This window comes from Myotis nattereri (genome assembly GCF_964212035.1).
Source record: "Myotis nattereri genome assembly, chromosome: 3".
NCBI classification, from domain to species: Eukaryota; Metazoa; Chordata; class Mammalia; order Chiroptera; family Vespertilionidae; genus Myotis; species Myotis nattereri.
Window position 1 is genome coordinate 73786923 of NC_138077.1, and position 21254 is coordinate 73808176.

At 38.0% G+C, this 21254-nt stretch overlaps 1 protein-coding gene across 1 annotated transcript in view; it reads left to right on the top strand.

The window, feature by feature from the left end:
- The window catches only part of CBLB (Cbl proto-oncogene B), a 246578-nt gene that overhangs the window by 215283 nt on the left and 10041 nt on the right, over nt 1–21254 (top strand). Inside the window, exons 14-18 of the mRNA XM_081086562.1 lie at nt 2813–2959; nt 6372–6469; nt 6585–6716; nt 9228–9368; nt 19224–19343. Of these exons, the coding sequence (XP_080942688.1) occupies nt 2813–2959; nt 6372–6469; nt 6585–6716; nt 9228–9368; nt 19224–19343 (638 nt within the window). The remainder of the gene's footprint in view (nt 1–2812; nt 2960–6371; nt 6470–6584; nt 6717–9227; nt 9369–19223; nt 19344–21254) is intronic.

Consider the following 21254-nt stretch of genomic DNA (forward strand, 5'->3'; position numbering starts at 1 on the left):
AATGCACCTTCAGTTTCAAAATATAAAAATCACTAAGAATAGTGTTAGATCACATAGTCTTTGTTTGTTGTAAATGTGTACATGAAGAAAATGGATGTATTACTCAGTGATTGCTCAAATAACTAGCACACAATGAATTTTACAAGATTGTGGTGAGGACGGCTGTACATCTTTGAGAGTATGTGTCCTGTGCATTACCAGTGTATTAGCTCAGCAATGGCAGCCACAGTACAGAACACTCCGTCAATGTGTGATGATAATATAAAGAAAGTGAAGCAATAGGTGTAAGTGTAGGATGGTTCACTTGGCATCTTTAACTTGGAACCAGCCAAATAGAATTTGCTTCATTTTATTTAACTGGTATCCTAAAAATTTCCCTTACACTAAATCAGTGGCTGCACATTTTCCCATGTCCCAAAGTTAGATATTTTCTCCAAAAGTAAAGTAAGCATACATGATTGCTAATGAAAATTCTTTAATTATTTTACCACTTATTTAGTTGCAATTTAAATTGAACCTACTTCTTGAATGAGTTTGTGAAGAGGAAAAAAATTCCCACATATAATTACACATATTGTAATTGTTTGCATGAATCAAGATTTCTCTTTTGGTATTTTGTATACAACTTCTTTATCTTCATTGTACCTTCCTCTTCCAGTCTATTTTTAATTAAGACTTTATTTTTTAGAGCAGTTTTAGTTTCAGAACAAAACTGAGGAGAAGGTACAGAGATATCCTCTATGCCCCCTTCCCAGTCAAATGCCTAGCCTTCCCTGCTTTGATTTTCATTTCCTTCAGAAATACTCCTTCTGTTGATTTGCAGGAGAGAGAGGGGAGGGGAGGGGAGGGGAAGGGAGGGGAGGGGAGGGGAGGGGAGGGAGGAAGAGAGGAGAGAGAGAAAAGGGTGGCATTCTTTATCAATGAAGAGAAAATATAGAACTAGCCGCAACTGATGTGATTTCAAAATTGTCTGTTCTAGTCTCATAATGCAGTGCTCCTTTAAAAACTTAAATCTCCGGAAGTCACCTGCATCAGGCAGGTAGTAGAACATTCCTGACATTGATATGATTGTTGAATATTTGGTCAATAGGTCTTATTCTTTACACAGTATATATTTGAATTGCATATGAAAAAAGTTTCATTATGAATGAAAGTATTAGGGCATAGAAAGGGTATATAATTTTCTCATTTCATTTAGAACCAACCCACTCTGGTCCTTGAGTTAGCTAAATTGATATATTCATGTTTATAAGAGTTTGTGGAAAGGTTGTGTTTGAAATCCCTGCTCTAATCGGGTCATCACTTTGCAGTCCATATCCTCACTGGCCTTCATTTGGAATGTACAACTCCCAAGGTTACACCATGGAAGGGGTAATCCTTAGTTTATTAATAAGGTTATTAGCTTGTGCTCCGGGCACTGACAGTGGACTTGGTCACTGCATCACTGCGCTTTCATCCCACCATGAACTGTCATTTGAATTCCAAGGTCGCTCAAATAAGAATTCAAAATCAGTATTGAAAAAGTCTCCAAAGATGGGTAAAAATATACTTTTGAAAAATCTTATAAGTTGGTCCGACGGTTGTGGGTTATTGTTAAGCTGAAAAATCTTATAAGAAATTTTTCTTTCATTTCTGAACTTCCTAGAGACTCAGATATCATTAAAACTTGAAAACCTTCAGGTTTTCAAAGCATCTTATAATGGACACAAAGAAAGCCCTTAAAATTGTTTTCATTCTAACTAGTGAGAAGATCAAAGTGAAAGTTATTTCAGGCTTGCTTGATGGCAAACATACCAAAGGACTCTTGCTCCCTCTACAGAAGGTGCTTCAAAATTGCAGACACAAAGATATTTTATTTTTATTTTTTAATTTAATGAAATAGATTTGCCATGAAGTTCATGATGATTAACAAAAAGTTTTGGCTCCATATGTATCTCCAATGTCTTGCAAACTGGTTGGTTGTCCTAAAGTTGATCAGGATAGGATTGTGCATTTCTAATTTTGTATTTCTGTCTTGCATCAGCAAGGGTTAAACTCCAGTAGCAACAAATGTGCAAACAGAAGGTTTTTGTTTGCTTGGCTTTGTTCAGTTTATTTACTTTCATGGATGAATAAAATGCTTGAACATATATTAGGTGATCATCTTACTCATTTTCATTTATCCAGGGAATTTAAGCCAAAAAAATAATGTACTGTACCTCAACAACTTAATTAGTTTTCTCATTTTCTACTTCTAATTATTTTGGTCATTTTTATTTCTTGGTTGTATTTGGAAAAAAATATTAATTTGAACTGTGACTTCACAGGAGGAAGAATTGTTTCATTTAATTAAACTGGATTTTTTTTTTCAACTATACGTAATATTTACAAAAGACAGAAAGCTTGACCTTTCTGTAAGAACTTCATTAATATATAAAGCTCCCATGCATATACATATAAGTTATCTTAATTTACTGATGTAAGTTAAATTGGAACAAAATGTTAATATTTTAGTAGCTTTGGTTTGAACAATTTTATGCATTTTCTTTTACAACTCCAAGATTATTTTGACAGGTTACTAGTTTTTCTTACTGTGACATTTAAAATTATAAGTATAACAATTCTTTTATTTCATCAATAGAGTCTTAACAAAAGATTGAACATTCTTTTCTTTGTATGTAGCATAAGAACAGCCCTTCTGCTATTACCTTGTAATTAAAAAATGAATACACATGACAAAGTAGCTTCTTTAATTTGATTATGTCACATCAGACTTACTTGTTCTAAATTAGTATGCTTATACTAGACTGGATTTTTTTTTCCTTTCTGGTAGGTGTACTGGTCCATTAGCAAATTGTCTTTCAGAGAAAACAAGAGACCCAGTAGAGGAAGATGATGATGAATATAAGATTCCTTCATCCCATCCCGTTTCCCTGAGTTCACAGCCACCTCATTGTCATAATGTAAAACCTCCTCTTAGGTAAGAATGTGGGCACCTTTTTAATCTTCTCACATCTGCATACACATTATCATTTTTAAGCAATTAAATCATATCTATTTATTAAAAATCCTTGCTTTCTTGCTCAAAGCCTCTTCTTTCTATATACTGTTTTCTGAATTACTTTCAGAAAAAACTAAAAGATAGATTTTTCAGCAAGTCAGTTGACTAATTTAGTTGACTAGTAAGTCTAACGGAACATTTTGTTGCCCTCTCTCCCTAAAAACAAATTGTACTCTGATCAAATTTTGTTGATGGCTACCTATAGTAGTGATTAATTCATGAATTTTCCATAAGCTAATTTCAATCCATTTTTATAAGTTCTAAGTACATATCTCATGAGGAAAAATTTGTGCTTAGAAACTAAGGTATTATGCCAACCATCCTTAGAATTTTTCTTCATGACGTAAAGAGTAGTGTAATTTCTATTCATTTCCCATCTTGATGTGCTACCTCCTTCTATTCAGATCTTGAAGGAAAAGAGAAAAAAAAACCCTAAAACTTTTTCTCTTAACTGCTTTTTACCAGGTACTATCTATCTCCCTTTGGCTTGGATCAAATAAGAATGTGAAGAATAGTGTTTTTTCTTGTCAGTTATTTATTCTCACTACACTGGAGACATCCTTGATTTTTGAAGTAGCAGCTCCATTGAAGTATATGAGTTATTAAAAATGGGTGTTGTGTATTGAAATATTAGCTTGTCTTGATTTAATTGAATTAGTAAACCATAATATATTTTTTTTTAAAGCCTGACATATATGAGGTATTCAATAAGTGAAATCTCAGTTTCAAAACTTACTTTCTAAGCCTCGGTTTCCTTTGTGTAATAACATCCCTGGAGCTGTGCTGGGAACATAAACTGGGGTTCCACTGCTGCTGTGGCCCAGCCTTCTGCCTGCCAGTGTCTCTTGATTGGGAGATAGGAGAGCCGTTGAACACTTCAATCATCTATGCCATCTTTACTTAGTGTACTGTTTCCTTTTGAGGTCTAGTCAGTCAACGGAAAGCATTTTATGTGTGCAGTGTTCCCTTTTCAGATGAGAAATCTAAAAATGTTCTTAATGCCTTTCTCTGAGTATTGTACTGAGACAGAAAATGCAATGCTTGGAAAAGAAAAGCAACTCTTCATTTTAACCAAAGATCTGTCTTAATGAGTGATCCTGGTTGGAATTATCAACACTCTGCTGAGTTATTAACTGGGATTATTAACATTCTGAAGTCCAGGGCTTCATATTTCAAAGCAAGAACTGAAGTATTTCTTGCTAATTGCTGGTGTTTAAGACATTTGCTGCTAAAATAGTATTATTGAGAAGACAAATAACGTCAAGGCATTTATTGTATCAGGATAACCAAGTGTCTACTACTCTTAAAAGAGAAAAAAAGTTATTCCTTTACATCAAATACAAATTATTACAATTTTCAGTTCCTTTGACTCTTACAAATGTGTAGTAATTTTTAAAAACTGAAATAAGGTGAAATATTTCTGTCTACATGGTATCTCATTATTTTTCATTGCTGGAGAAGTGAGGGGTATAATTTTAATATTTTAAATTTTAATTGTCACATCATATTGGATGAGCTATTTGATGGCAGGCATCCCAAATCTAGAAAATAAAATTGAATTATGTCCACCATTACCATCTTTGTACTGTTATAGAGAAGTAATAAATGTTGATAATCCCTAAACTTAATTGGAGTGCATTTTTTATCTAATTTGTTCTTGAAAGCTGATGGATGAAGTATCTTCTTATGTCCTCTACAAAACACTCTTTAAGCTTAAACAGTTCTTTCTCCTCTGTTCCCCCTTACCCTTTGGAACATCAGAAGCAAATTGTCAATATGTGGAAAAAGTTAAACAGTAGATGAATAATTCAATTGAGTTTCAGTAAAAATCCATCATTATTATGAAAATTCAATACATGCTAACTGTTTTTAAATGAAACATCTCTGGCCCCTTGAAAAGAGGTGGCTACCTGAGAGAATGGAAATGAATTACAAATTAAGCACTCTTGCAATAACTATTTAAATATCCACTATCTCCTCCATTATGTATGTAATTCTATTTTGCCCCAAGAATTCAGAGTAAATTAGAGAAAAGTAAAATCTAAACTCTGCTTTCTATATAGCTCTTTGTGAGCAGAAGTTGATGAACAGAGAGTTCATTGTTACACAGCTATATTCTGAAGACAAGACATGGTCTGTATCTTCTCTTCCTGTTGCTGTCTTCCCATGCCCCAATTTTACCCATTGTGTTCATAGTATGATTTCAACAGCAAAAATAATTTTTAGTATTATTCTTTATAGACACCTAGATCAAAATATTTGTTGTGTACCCAAGACTTTTGCTAAAGTCATTTTTGTACAGTTGTCAGAACTGCCAGTGTCTTGTTCTTGGCAGCAATGAAATTATACTATAGACTCTAGGTCTGAATATGGCTATCAGATTTTTTTAATGACTTCTTTTAATATGTTGTTTTTGGTGTTTTTTTTTTAGAGAGAGAGAGGAAGGGAGAGGGCTAGAGAGATAGACACATAGATGAGAGAGAAACATCAATCAGTTACCTCCTGCACGCATCCTACCGGGAATCGAGCCTCCAACCCAGGCATGTGTCCTGACTGGGAATCAATCCATGACCTCCTATTTCATGGTTGGATGCTGAACCACTGAGCACACCAGCCAGGCTGCCCATCAGAATTTTAATGCAATTACTGATCATTTAATATTATTCTCCATCTTTGTTAGGCTCTAGTTTGTTATAAAGACAGCTCAAATTACAGAAATAAAAATATGTTAAATAATGTATTTTTTTGCTTTATTACATTTTTTTCTTCAAAAACTTGACAAAGTATTAGTGAACTCTTTCAAAACAGTATGTTAATTTCAAAGATGTGTTTCAACTACAACAGTTTTGTGATTATTGTAATTCTTAGTTTCACTTAAAAAAGTTAATTTGTGCCCTGACCAGTTTGGCTCAGTGGATAGAGCGTCGGCCTGTGGACTGAAGGGTCCCAGGTTCAATTCCGGTCAAGGGCATGTACCTTGGTTGTGGGCACATCCCCAGTGGGGGGTGTGCAGGAGGCAGCTGATCAATGTTTCTCTCTCATCTATGTTTCTAACTCTCTATCCCTCTCCCTTCCTCTCTGTGAAAAATCAATAAAATATATTTTTAAACAAAGATAATTTGTGTTCCATGGATATTCTACTCTGTAAAAATATTTGGGTAAGAGTATCTAGATAATATTACTTGTATTTTTCCCAGAAAAGCAACTTAATTATATTTATTTTCAAACTTTATTATATGAGCTGGGTTGCTAGTTCCCATCACCCTCCCAAGTGACTTTTAAATGGAAAGTAATTATCCTTATGATTTTTATCCTCTGATCTCTGCCATAGGTCTTATGATAATGGTCATTGTATATTGAATGGAACACATGGTACATCTTCAGAGATGAAGAAATCAAACATGCCTGAGTTAGGCATATATATAAAGGGTATGTATAATACATATTCTCTTGGTATTCTACATCTTAATGGTCAGAATTTAAAGGCAAAAGTACATGCCAATGTTGAACTGAAAATACATTAAGATTTTGTGTTATCCTCTAGGAGATGTTTTTGATTCAGCCTCTGATCCAGTGCCATTACCACCTGCCAGGCCTCCAACTCGGGACAATCCAAAGCATGGTTCTTCACTCAACAGGACGCCCTCTGATTATGATCTTCTCATCCCTCCATTAGGTTGAAACCTTTTTAAAAAATTTCTAACAAGCCACCCTGCCTCTTCTTTCAATTAGTATCAGAATTATCAGAGTTCCATGTAATGCAGACTCACTAGGTTCTGAATCTATCTGAATTAGAATGGATTCTTCAGGTGATGGTGCTCTCAAGTTCATGTGACCATTATTCCATTCAGAGAATTGAAGCAATGGTGTCAATAGCTGGCCCTCAGACTTTGATCAAGTTATATCTTCATGTACTAAATGTAGTCTACAAAAAAAATCTATGAGAGCATTGTTCAGGCACTTGTGTTCTAGTAGATTTGAAGTGGTCATCTGAAATTTTCTATAAGTACAGTTTTTAACGAATGTGTACTGTTTCTTTCAGTATAAGATGATCTGGTCCCACTTAGTTACATTATAGAAATTATATATTTTATTGTAGAGAGCCAAGAATAAATTATCTTATCATCATTGCAAAGATTTGTAAAAAACAGATCCAACAAATCGAAATTTCTTTGTTTCAAATTTTAATATGAAGAAGCATACTCTATGTTTGGTGTGTGTACCTGCATGGAAGTATGCTAAAGTTGGCTGGCTGTGTTAATTCCTTAAGTCTAAGTGGGAAGTTTCTTGCCCTATTTTTAGAGGAAGTCAACTAGAACCTGCACACACATTAAGGCTTTACAATAACAGGTCATCATAATGTAAAATAATGTATGCTGAAGGTCCATTTATAAGCTTCTCTGAAATATTAGAATACCAGAAATGTGCAGTAAACCTTTTTTTTTTCTCTAACACCATCAACCAGTGTTTCCAGTTACACTATTGCAGTGTCTCTTACTCTCCTGTCCTTTTTATTTTACACTTGAAACCTCTCCTGTCTTTTCAGTAGTTCAGTGCTTTATTCTCACCTACATGAACGACAAGTCTTCTAACTTCTTTATGTGGTATTTTTCTCCCTTCTTCTTCCTATACACAAATGTTTGACCTATTACCCAAGTCTTCAGGATCTAGATGACCACTGTCCAATAGAACTTCATGTGGTGATGTAAGGGTCTATATATTCACATGTGTGATGGCGGAACTGAATTTTAGTGAAATTTAAACTTAATAGCTACATGTGCATGGTGACTACTATATTGGGCAATACAGATAAATGCTCCAACTTGTCTTTTTAACCCCACTTTCCTCTGTACATCTCATGCTTTATTCACACTGTTTACTCTGTCTAAAAGACACCACCTTCCCATTTGACAAGTATTTTTGAGCCACTGATAGCCCAGACCTTCTAGTTCTTCGTAACACCTTGCTTAATGCCAATTTCTTCATTTCTCTTCCCTCTTAAAATGAATCTCTCCCTGTGGGACCTATGGAACTTTCATCTTGAATCATTAGTGAACTTTTCTTAGATCTCCTTATGGACTCTAAGCTCTTTGGGTCACATCCTTATGATTTAGGTCTTCACGTTACCTATGTGCCTGGCATGGTGCCCGACACTTAGGGCTGAAAAAGTATTTGAATGAATCAGATAATTTAGCAGATAGCTTAAGGTTGGAATGATAACAGAACTACCTCTCCGGTACCTTCACATATTTTAAGTTAGAAAAATATTTATGATCATTAGAGAAAATACTTTCAGTATTTTTTGCAAAGCAAGCTGTATGAATCGTAAAACTATTTTCTTTACATATACCTTTTGGTTTGTCAGTAAATTTAAATATGTGTGAGTTTTTGTTACTGGAATATGTGGCTGTTTATTTATATACTGTTCCATTCACAGACCATTTGAGATTGCTTACATACTCTGCAACTTAATTTTTTTAAAGAATCAATATAAGGGGAAATGTGCATAGAATAGTACATATGGCAGGGGGAAATAGACAAAAGCATGCCACAGTGTTCTGTAGTTGCTAAAACTGGGAAATATGCAAATATGAGTAACTAGCTTTGTGACCACACAATGTAGTTTTATATTTAACTATTTCTCTTTAGAGATATATTGTAATAAAAAAATATATTTTTCTTCTGTAGGTGGCTATTTGCTGTATATTTTGATAATGAAATATATGGAGCATTAGCTTCAATAAATTACAACCTAGTAGGATAAAGTTTAAAAGATAATCTATTCTGTGACATTAAATTTTTGTGCATAGTGTGATTTTCTAATTAGAGGCTGTTACACAAAAGGTTCAGTGTGACAGAATTTAGTTCAAAATTCTAGTGTCTTAATATTATAAATTTCACAGATGAATAGTAAGATGTTTCATAACCTGTGGTGCTGCTTTTTAATAGAAAGACCTGGGAAATAGGAAAAGTTTGCACACACATATGTGTGTGTTTATCTGGTTTGCTGCTTCCATAGTCCCGCAAAATAATTAACTCCAATTGTCAAAGTTGGTGAACAGCTGGATAAACACTGCAGGTGAAGTTCTTTATAAGCAGCAAGAGAAAATCAATCATTACTTTGGCCTGATACTGTGTTTTGACTAATAAAGTTCTGCTGTTGATACTGACCTTTCTTTAAATGCAGGTGAAGGTGCTTTTGATGCCCTCCCCCCTTCCCTCCCACCTCCTCCACCTCCTGCAAGGCATAGTCTCATCGAACATTCAAAACCTCCTGGCTCCAGTAGCCGGCCATCCTCAGGACAAGACCTTTTCCTTCTTCCTTCAGGTAGGAGAGAAACTTTTCACTTAAAGCAATAATATTTCTAAGGTCATACTGTCAAATGAGTAATTCATTGGTTTCTATCTCCCTGGGGGGTTGGAGGGAAGAAACCCTGGGAGGGAAATAGCAGTTGGGTAGGTTTGTTTGTCAGTTGATTGGTTTAATTGCAAAAGGATTACAAAAATGGCAAAAGCAATAGGAAGAATAGAATGTGGAAATGGTGCTATAGACATCATCCCAGTCCAGATAACACCCTTATGTTACCAAGGCATCCCTGAGAACCAGAGGGCTCCATGATTGGGCTAATAGTGATGGGGACAAAATTTAGACTTTGTCTCTGATTCTGAGTGCAGTAATTTTTTTTTTTTTTTTTTAGTAAGTTTTAAAATTTTTTCTACATATATTTTAGGGGCATAATTTCATTCAAAAACATATTTTGGTAAATTATGTTATAACAGTGATAAATTTTTCTGAATTACCTTCATTTTATTGTTTTGTTACTATTTTTACTTTTAAGTAATCATTAGTAACAGTATTGAAAAGTATTCATGGGGACTTGACTGTGACCTTTATAAAGTGGTGTCATGATGTGGCTACCAAGGGAGCTTATGCTATGACGCTGACAAGTCAACAGGGTTTTTGACTGTAGGAAGTTTTTAGATTACTGCTTCAATTTTATAGTAGATATCAGTCTGCATAGATTTGCTGTCTTCTTGATTCTGTCTTAGAGGATTGTCTGTTTCTAGGAATTTGGTTCTTCCAAGTTGTCCATTTTCTTGGAATATAATTGTTTGTAGTATTTTCTTATAATCATTTGTATTTCTGTGGTGCCTGTTGTCACCTCTCCTCTTTCAGTTCTTTTTTTCTTAGTGAGTTTGGTTAAAGTTTTAACAATGTAATTAGTCTTTTCAAAGAACCTCTTTACATTGTCTTTTTAGACTATATTTCTATTGTTTCCACTCTGATTTTTGTTATTTCCTTCCTTCTACTCTTTTGGGTTTTGTTTGTTCATCTTTTTCTAGTTCCTTTAGGTGTAATTTTAGATTGTTTATTTGAGATTGTTCCTGTTTCTTGAGGTAGGCCTGTATTGCTATATATCTCCTTCTTGGAACTTCTTTGGCTGTGTTAGATAGATTTTGAGGTCATTGTGTTTTCATTTTTATTTGTCTCCAGATATCTTGATTTTTTCCTTGATCTCACTGTTAAGTAGTATGATAAGTTATATGTTAGGATTCATTGTTCAGTAGCATGTTATTCATCTTCCATGTGTTTGTTTTTCAGTTTTCTTCTTGTAATTGATTCCTAGTTGCATATCACTGTGATAGAAGATGCTTCATTGGACTTCAGTCTTTTTCAATTTATTGAGACTTATTTTTTGGCCTACTTTTTGATCTATCCTGGAAAATGTTCTATGTGCACTTAAAAAGAATGTACATTCTTATACTTTTGGGGAAGTGACCTAAAAATATCAACTTCGTCCTGTGGTATGAACTGTCATTTAAAGCAACTGTTTCCTTGTAGGTTTTCTGTCTGAATGATCTATCCATTGATATCAATGGGATTTTAAAGTCCTTTATTATTACTATATTACTGTTGATCTCTTCCTTTATATCCTTTACTAGAGGTCCAGTGCACGAAATTTGTGCAAGGTGGGGAGAGGTTTGCTCAACCCAGCATGCACCCTCTCACAATCCTGGACTGCTGGCTCCTAATCGCTCACCTGCCTGCCTGCCTGGTCGCCCCTTACTGCCCTCACCTGCCGGACTGATCGCCCCTAACTGCCCCCCGCCGGCCTGGTCATCCCTTACTGCCCCCCCTGCCAGCCTGGACTCCCCCAACTGCCCCCCTGCCAGCCTGGTCACCCCCAACTGTCCCCCCTGCTGACCTGGTTGCACCTCACGGCCCCCCCACCGGCCTGGTCACCCCATGCAGCCTGCTTGTTCAGTCGTTTGGTCATCCCTCACTAACCCCCCCGCCAGCCTGGTCACCCCACGCAGCCTGCTTGTTCAGTCATTTGGTCATCCCTCACTAACCCCCCTGCCGACCTGGTCTTAGGCAGCCATCTTGTGAAGGTGTGAGGGTCAATTTGCATATTACCTCCCTTATTATATAGGATATTTACTTAATATATTCAGATGCAACTGTGTTACATGTGTAGATGGTCACAAGAGTTATACTTTCTTGTTGAATTGATCTCTTTATCATGGAATGTTATTTTTTTCCCTCGTTACAGCCCTTGTTTTAAAGTTTATTTTATATAATTATTGCTACCCCAGCTTTGTTTTGTGTCCAATTGAATGAAATATCTCTTTCCATCCCTTTACTTTTAGTCTGTTTGTGTCTTTCAATCTGAAGTGGGTCCCTTTTAGGCAATATATGTATGGTTCTTGTTATATTAGCCATTTATCCATTCACCCATGCTAGGTCTTTTGATTGGAGCATTTAGTCCATTTACATTTAAATTAATTATGGATAGTTATTTAGATACTTTTACTTTATTATTTTCTGTTGTTTTTATAGTTTTCTCTGTTCTTTTCTTATTTTCTTGCTCTTCTTTTCTCATATGTTGATGACTTTCTGTAGTGTTGTATTTGGATTCTTTTTCTTTATTTCTTGTATATCTCATAGATTCTTGGTTTGTGGTTACTGTGTGCTTCATATATACAAGCTGCTCATAGCAGTTTATTTTAAGTTTATGATTGCCTTAACTCGACTGCATTCTAAAATCACTATCATTTTTACTCATCCCTATCAATATTAATAAAGAGCTAATGTGCTAATGGTCAATACGCCATAATGGTAATGACCAGGTCATTAGCATATTAGCCGAGGCATTGCTCTGGAGATGGGCGGAAGTGGGGAGGTGCCTGGAGGAGGCGGGACCATCCCGTGCCAGGGTGGGCAGGGGTGACAGCCCATAGTGCCCCCCACCAGTCCTTCGCCACCCACCACTCACACTCTGAGTGCCGTGCAGCCCACCTGCCATGGGAAGGAGCATAGCACAGCAGGTGGGAGTCTTCCACACTCTCCTCTGGCGCCATGACCGGGCGGAGCTGCCACGTTACTCTGGAGATGGGCCGAAAGTGGGGAGGTACCCAGAGAAGGCAGGACCAGCCTGAAACAACTCAAGGGACTGACGGCAGGGCTTGAAGCGGCCAGAGAAAGCCAGAGGGCTTGGGGGCTGGGCCAGGCATTCTGGAGCTCTGCGTGGACAGGTTCTGGTGTCAAGGCAGGCCTGCAGGTGGGTGGGCCACACCACGTGATTTCGTGTCGTGTGCTGGGCTCGTAGTATACTTATATTTTGTACTTCTTTTGTGCATGTGTTTGTGTGTATCCCTTAATTTATTGTTGTAATAACACATAATCTTCTTACTTTTGTCTTTCACCAGTTAACTGCCACGCATCCAAAATGGAAACCGTCCCCACATGCCACGATATTTTGAATTGAATTGCATCTATAGATGCTTATGGCGTACAAAGGGTTAATGCTTGTACAAGCTTTGTAGTTGGATGATCCACAGCTTTTCCTAGATGTTTGCCTTTGTCAGTAAGATCCTTTTTTCTTTCCTGTACTTTCTGATTCGTATTTTTGATCTTTTCTTTCAAATTAAAGAAGTCACTTAACATTTCTTGTAATACTGAGTTAGTGGAGATGAACTCCTTTAGTTTTTCCTTGTCTGGGAAACTCTTTATTGCCCCTTTGATTCTAAATGAAAGCTTTGCTGGGTAGAGCAGTCTTGTTTGTAGATCCTTGCTTTTCATCATTTTGAATATTTCATGCCATTCCCTTCTGGCCTGCAAAGTTTCTGTTGAAAAAAAACCAGCTGATTGCCTAATAGAGCTCCCTTTACATAACTAACAGCTTAAGATTTTCTCTGTGTCTTTAACCTTTGAGATTTTAATTATGTGTCTTAGTGTGGGCCTCTTTGGGTTCATCTGTTTGGGGCTCTCTGTACTTGTATGTCTGTTTCCATTGTTAGATTAGGGAAGGTTTGGTTGTTATTTCTTCAAATAGTATTAAATCCCTTGTTCTTTCTCTTTTAGTACCTTTGATGCAAATGTTGTTACAACTAATGTAACAACTGATGTTGTCCCAGAGGTCGCTTAAACTACCCTCCTTTTTTAAAATTCTTTTTTCTTTATGCTGTTCTAATTGGGTATTTTTAACTCCCTTGTCTTCCAGATGGCAGACTTGATCCTCTGCTTCATCTGATCTATTGTTGATTCCAGCTAATTTCATTTCAGTTATTGCATTCTTCATTTCTGACTCTTTTTGTTGTTGTTGTTTTCTATCCCATTTTTACCTTTCCTACCTCACTGTTAATGTTCTTACTGAGTTCATCTACTCTTCACCTACATTTATTGAGCGTCCTTATAACGTGTTTTGAACTCTGCATCTGGTAGATTGCTTGTCTCCATTTCATTTAGTTCATTTTCTAGTTCTTTTGAGACATGTTTCTTTGAGTCCTCATTTTGGCTGACTCCCTGTGTTTGTTTCGATGTATTAGGTAGATCTGCTTCATCACCCAGTCTTTGAGTGTGGCCTAATGTAGCTGTCCTGTGGGACCCAGTGGTGCAGTCTCCCTGGTCGTCTGGGCAGATTGCTCCAGAGATGCCCCTTGTGTGTGTTGTGTGTACCTTCTTACTGCAGTTGAGCCTTGATTACTGTTTGTTTTTTTGTTTTAGTTTATTTTAATCCTCACCTGAGGATATGATTTTATTGGTTTTTTTAGAGAGAGGAAAGGAGTGAAACATCGATGTGAGAAAGAAACATCAAGAGAAAAAAAGGGAAGCATCGTTGTAAGAGTTAAACATCCATCAGTTGCCTTCAGTACATGCCCTGAACCCACAACCTTTTTGGTATATGGGATGACAGCGCTCCAACCAACTGAGCCACCGACCAGGGCTTGATTATTGTTTTCATGTCAGTGGGTAGGTTTGACCTTCAGGCTGACTGGGTCTGAGAGCTGGCTGTAACTATAGAGGAAAGGCTGTTTTGCGAGGGTTGACTCCACAGATTAGTGGTATCTTCGATGGGACGCTAATGCCAGCCATGTCTGCCCTTCGGGTTTGTCATTTGTAAAGCTAGTTGGTGGGGCTCTGATACTGGCACCGGGTGTGTACTGTTCTGGAGCCTCTTGGGTGGGGCTATATAGTGCAGGTCAGGCTCATCTACTGCTTGTTCCTGGCTTGGGGTTATCTGGTAAGAGCTACAAAACACCTGTGGTTGGTTTCCACTTGTGCTGAGCTTGGAGGTTCCTGAGAGAGGCTATTTTACAAACCAAGGCTGGCAGCCATTGGTGTTGGGCTGGGAACCCCTTGTGGGTGCCAGGATGTGGGTTGAGGCCATCTGCCACTTGTGCCATGTTTGAGGCTACATCCCAAGCCAAGACTGACCACTGCTTATGTCAGACCTGGGGCTACCTAATGGGAGTTACATTGCCAAGTTGAGATTGATCACTGATCATGCCTATCTTAGTGTAGAAAAACACACAAAGGCCAGATATTTACTGCTTTCTTCAGCTTTGTGGACCTTTGGGAGGTTTTAGGAAAGTCTGCAGACGAGCTGAGGCAGGCTGCTTGCATGGAGGATCCACTGGAAAAGGTTCAACCAGACATGCTGGTAGGGTGAGATCTCAGGGAATCATCAGGGTGGGGCATAGAATATTAGCCAGGTTAATAGAGATCCCAGATTTAGCACCCACTTGGGCCAGAATGGCTGGGTAGGGGGAGCCCTCAACAAAACTACAATGGCACCTGCCAGCACTTGCAACCCTGGAGAGAGCTGTCTCGACCCCTGCCCATCCAGCCCTACCCAGTCAGTTCAGTTTCTCTCCATATGTCCCTGGCAGGTTTTGAGATGCTGCCTCTGGACAGGAGCCCAGAGTGAGCGAGTTTGTAAGTGTGTTTGTGCCCTTTAAGACCTGCAGCACCTACTTCTCCAGCAGCCTTCCCTCTCACTCAGATGCAGTCCTTGATGGTTTTTACAGCCAGATGTTATCGAGACTCCTCTTCCTGGCACTGGAGTGCTGGTTTGGGGAGCTCAGGGTGGGACTGAGACCCCTTGCTCCTTAGGGGACACCTCTGCAGCTGAGATATGCCTCCTGATTCTTAATTGCCACGGCATGGGTGTGGGATCTGCCTGTTTCATATCTCCACCTTGCCTACCAGGCTCTACATGGCTCCTTTATAACCTTAGTTATAGGACTTCTGTTCAGCCAGATTTCAGGTGGTTCTCAGTGATGGTTGTTGTTTAATTTATTTGTGAATTTGATGTGGTTGTGGGAGGACTTGAGCACAGTGTTTGCCTACTCTGCCATCTTTACCAAAAGTCTTTCCCATTTATTTTATAATTAGCAAACCTTTTCCTTCTAGTCTTCCCTTAGTTTTTTTTTTAAATAATCTTTAAATAAGTATTAAACTTTAAATTTAGCATTACCTACTGTAAATCACAGGCAGTAGTATTTTGCTTTTCAAAATAGATTAATCCCATCATGTTTATTCTCATTTCTCAAATATTTATTACTATACTAGGGGCCCAGTGCATGAATTCATGCATCTTGAAAGGAACTGTGGGCCGCGAGGCTGCAGTGGGCACAGGGGCGTGTCCCGGCCCATCCTCTGCACCCCTGCCCGGCCCCTCCCGCCACGGCCCCCAGTCTCCTGTTCGCTGGCATCCCCACTCCCGCAGCCACTACTCCCACCACAAGCTGATGGCAGGGAGCGATTAGGGCCGGCACCAGCAACAGATACAAGCAGGGCCAGTGCCATCAGTGGGTGCCAGTGGCGGCTAACAGCCCTGATTGCCCCTCAAGAACAGGTGGAGGTGTAGAAGCCATGAGGGACACTTGGGGCCAGCAGCCGTCACTCACACCCGCTGATGGTGCTGGCAGTGGGTGCGAGTGCTGGGTGGGACTGTGGCACATGGGAGCAAAGTATTTTCAGTAACCACTAGAGGCTCGCCCCAATGACAGCAACCAGCGCCCTGCCTTGGTCTGGCACTCCCACTCACCTGATCCACCATCCCGCCATGTTCCATGCACACCCCCTGGTGGTCAGCGCACGTCATAGTGACCGGTTGTTCCGCCCTTCAGTCTATTTGCATATTAGAGTTTTATATAGACTAGAAGCCCAGTGCATGAAATTTATGCACGGGGTGGGAAGGTCCCTCAGCTAGGCCTGCACCCTCTCCAATCCAGGACTCCTCGGGGGTTGTCCAACTGCCTCTTGCAATCTGGGACCACAGGCTCCTAACCGCTCACCTGCCTGCCTGCCTGATCACCCCTAACTACCTCTGCTTGCCTGCCTGATTGTCCCTAACCACCTCTGCCTCGCCCCACACCCAGGACCCAGGATTCCCTCCTCTGGCCAGACGCAGCCACCGGGGGCCATTGGCAGGTGGCTTTGCCCAGGCCGCAGGTGCCTGGGACTGGGGTGCAGGCGGCTTGTCTCTCTCCTGGGCCACAGGTGCTGGCACAGCCGTTGGCCCCCTGAAGTACGGTGCAGACAGCTTGTCCCTCTCCCGGACCACAGGTTCAGATGCAGCCGCTGACACCCGGGACTGTGGGGCAGGCGGCTTGTCCCTCTCCCGGGCTGCAGCCTGGCTGGTCCCCATTCCTCTCTCACAAGCTCATTTGTGCCTGGCTGGTCCCCATTCCTCTCTCCCCAGTATTGAGTGTCTGAGCCATTATGGCATGATGGAGTGAGGGTGTGATGTCCATTTGCATATTAGCTCTTTATTATATAGGATAATGGTACATTGGCTGTGGTATTTTCAGTTTGTATGTTTTAACCCCAAGTGTGGATATAAAATGTTACTGAAATTAGTTTTTGAAGAGTTATTTTTTTTTTAACTTTATTGCTTTTCAATTTGTCCTTATCGGGAGACAGTTAATTATGTATCTCTGTAGTAACTGTGTATCTTTTTCCATTGAAGCACCAGTACTAACTTCACAACTTGCTATAAAAGCATGACAGAACATGGCTGTGATTCAGACTAAACGATATATTATTTATGGTATTATCCATGTATCTAGTGACTTTTTAAGTGAAATAGTTTAACAGAACAACATCACAACTGTATATTTTGTAGTCTATTTATGACACTATGTATTCAGAATCTAATGTTTAGCTTGAAATAAACAGATGATTGAAAACAGCATATCTGACAAACCCATAAATTACCCCTAAGGAAATAAAAAGAGTATAAGTATTGCAAATGATAATCTTTCCTCTAACCTATTACATCAGTGATGTTTTAGATTGCACAACTTAAAGTAAATTTTACTGAATAAATCTAAATCCTTGAGAAATTTCTAAGTTTGTTCAGAAATTACTATATTTGGTCCCTTTGGTTACTTTTTCTTATCAAGATTAACATTTAACATTTGTTGCATAGAATTTGATTTATCTTCCTAAAACTTTCCAGCAAAATTGAGGCTGAACCACTGACTCTTCAAATATTGAAAGCTCAAAATCTCTAAGACTCATTTTAATCTTGAAATTAATGAAAGCAACTTAAGTAGCCTTGCTTAGGCCAAAAAGTCTCCAGTAAAGCTGGGGATAATTATTGTACTCAAATAGGGAAAAAATAATCAATGACTTAAAGTCTTGCCTTACTTATCTAGTCAAAAATTGGTATAAATCAGCATGAATTACCTTCTTAAGTAACCAAACTCTTACATATTCTTAATGAAAAACTCAAATGGAAGTTAAAACAATGAAATATAATTAGTCTTTAATATTTATAATTTTAGCCTTGTCAGCAATTCAAATTTCATGGATTTGTCAGTGAAATTCATGGGTTTGATTTTGAATTTCTGAAAAATCAATCTGTCTGCGTTTACCTTTTGTAGTTAAAAGTAAATATTTTTGAAGTCCAGGCTATTTGCTAGGCATCGTTCTTGGTACTGTGTTTTTGTTAGGAGAGAAAATCCAAACAGGATGAATAAGATAAGGTCCCTGACCTCCAAGAACTGTGGTAGCATCTTTGGAGACCTGGCAGATGTAAAAGTGAGTAAGACTGAGAGAGGAAAACAGAGGAGCCAGTGATGGAAGTGGTGGCTAAATAAATTATCAGTGACCCAAAACAATCCGTTCTATGGCTTTAAACCCAGGAACTACTCATTGTAAACCAGTTAAGTTTATGCGCCTAACCTTTGTTATAGTAGCATTGACAAAATCTCTTTCTGCCTTTAGTTCCAGTTAATAAATATCACTAGAAATAGTAAATTTTAATTTGTTTACAATATATATTTTTCACTATTTCATATGCCCCTTCTCTGACTGCCAAAGTAGAAAAAAAAAATCACAACTTTTAACAATTAAATTCACTATTCAGTGAGCCAATTAACAACAATGATTTTTAACATAGGATGCCTAGTAATGTTATTTTTAAAAGCACCATATGTGTACAGGGGATTTCACATTCATAAATTCATTTAATCCTCACAAATCACAAGTGTAATGTCCATTTTACAAACTGCCTAGTAAGAGTGATTAACTGATTTCAGATAGTTAAAAAAAAAAAGGGATTTTGAATTTTGCTCTATTACAGCAGTTTCTGTAATTTATTCATTGTACATGAAAGATTGGAACAGAAAATAAAAATTAGAAACAGCTGCATCAATTTTACAATTAATATCTGAAAATATAAAATTGGTAATCTTTATAATCTAGGAATAAATGGGAAAACATTTCATTGACAAGTAGAAAGAAAATATGCTAGCAGATTAAAAATTGATATTACCAGTCATGAAATTAGTTTTGTAATTTATTTTCAAAAACTAGAATCTCTAGAATTTTTTCTTCAATCAACCAGCAGACACATTCTAATTTTGAAAATTATCTTTAATTTTTAAGATCCCTTTTTTGACCCAGCAAGTGGTCAAGTTCCTTTGCCTCCTGCTAGGAGATTGCCAGGTGAAAATGTCAAATCCAACAGAACATCCCAGGATTACGATCAGCTTCCGTCCTCTTCAGGTGAGTTGGCTAATAATAGTAATAATACCTTCCGTTTATTCAGTGCTCTTTGGAGTACTTTACCTTTTTATTCATTATATAGTTCAGCGAGCACTGCCAGCCTAAGAAAGTATTTTTATTACCTTTGCAAGTTACTTATAAAGCTTGTATAATGAGAGGATTGCCTACAAAATTACTTCATGGAAAAGAAAAATCGCTGTTCTGTTATCTTTGATTAGTCAGTAAAATGTGTTCTCTGATGCATATCTATTCATCCTCTAATTTTTGTTCTGCCTTACCAGATATCAGAAAAGGGAAAATTTCTATATACATTATAACGCAACATTCTCTCATTTCTCCATTAAAGGAAGAAATCTCTTTAAAATTAATACTAGCACCAAACTCTTTATTTTTACAGCTTATTTATGGCTACCAGTCAGTGCGCCACTACCAGCCATTAAGTGGAAGGATATACTATTTTAGAAAATACAAGCCATACTCATAACCCATACTTTTTTTTTTTTTTTTTAGCAATTTGGACAATATTTTTATCTCATAATCGTAAACATCATTTTTCTTACTAGATTTTTGTTCTTAAGCTCAAACCTCAGTTCACAGAAGGTTTGTTATTAGTGATAGCCATATATTCTGTAACTTCTGAATCAAAATTAGTAATGGCTGATTTGAGAATTATCAAGCCAGTTCTTACATACTTGATAACATGCATGGGAGATGCTGAAATTCTCCCATAAGTCTTAATACCTGAATAAAACTCAGGAGAACATAGGAAATTTTATTAGCCTTTTCAAATTTTGGTCCATGCTCTTACCAGTTTACTTCTAATCTTTCCAAGATTTTAGATATATCCACGGGGTAGCCAATGAAGCACTGTAATTCCAATCGAAAGGGTAGATTTTCAGATCAGTGAAAAAGTGTGAAAAGTCAAGAAGAAGGGTAGACAGTACCAGGCAGCTTCTATGTAAATGAAGGAATCAAGTCCCATAAGGAAATGATATAAAAAGTATAAGTTTGAGGAGAGTACCATGACTGATTTAGAATACCACCAACTCTGAATTAGAAGAAACATATACTCAAGTTATGGGGAGAGTTGTGGCCAAATGCTCTATTTTCACAGCTTCTTTACAGTTTGTTCCATAATATGTGGGTGTTGTAGAGCCCAGAGGAACATCATTCACCTGTATGATTTCAAATGGTAGGAATTCTGATTACCCTAGAAATTTTAAGGATACACCTTGAGTCACAAACCTTTTTGAAATGTCCCCAAATAGGCATTTACCAGAAGCCTGAACCAGCTTTTACCTGCGTGATAAAATAGGCCTGGTTATTACTCTGAGAGCTTCCACTAGCTGTGACATCAAATATTTCAACCTACTCCCTGAACTCTTTACAAACAAGGTCAAACCTTAGAAAATAAGATACTTTTTCCAATAAGATACTTGCTCTCGTGTAGTTCACAGAGATACCAAGATGTCCACTTGTTAATTTCACACCAGCAGAGGGACGGGGCTTGCCTCTGTCCTAGGTCTTTATGTCAAAAACTTGAGACTGGCCCTAACTGGTTTGGCTCAGTGGATAGAGCATCGGCCTGCGGACTGAAGGGTCCCAGGTTCGATTCCGGTCAGGGGCATGTATGTACCTTGGTTGCGGGCACATCCCCAGTGGGAGATGTGCAGGAGGCAGCTGATTGATGTTTCTCTCCCATCAATGTTTCTAACTCTCTATCACTCTCCCTTCCTCTCTGTAAAAAATCAATAAAATATATTATAAAAAAAAAAAAAAAAACTTGAGGCTGGATGCTATGTGCCTTTAGGATTCTAACATGTAATATGCTTTTATTAAGGCCTTTTTAAGATGACGGTTGAGGATTCTGATGTAATTGCTACACCTTATAAATTCAATTTCTCTGGTCTT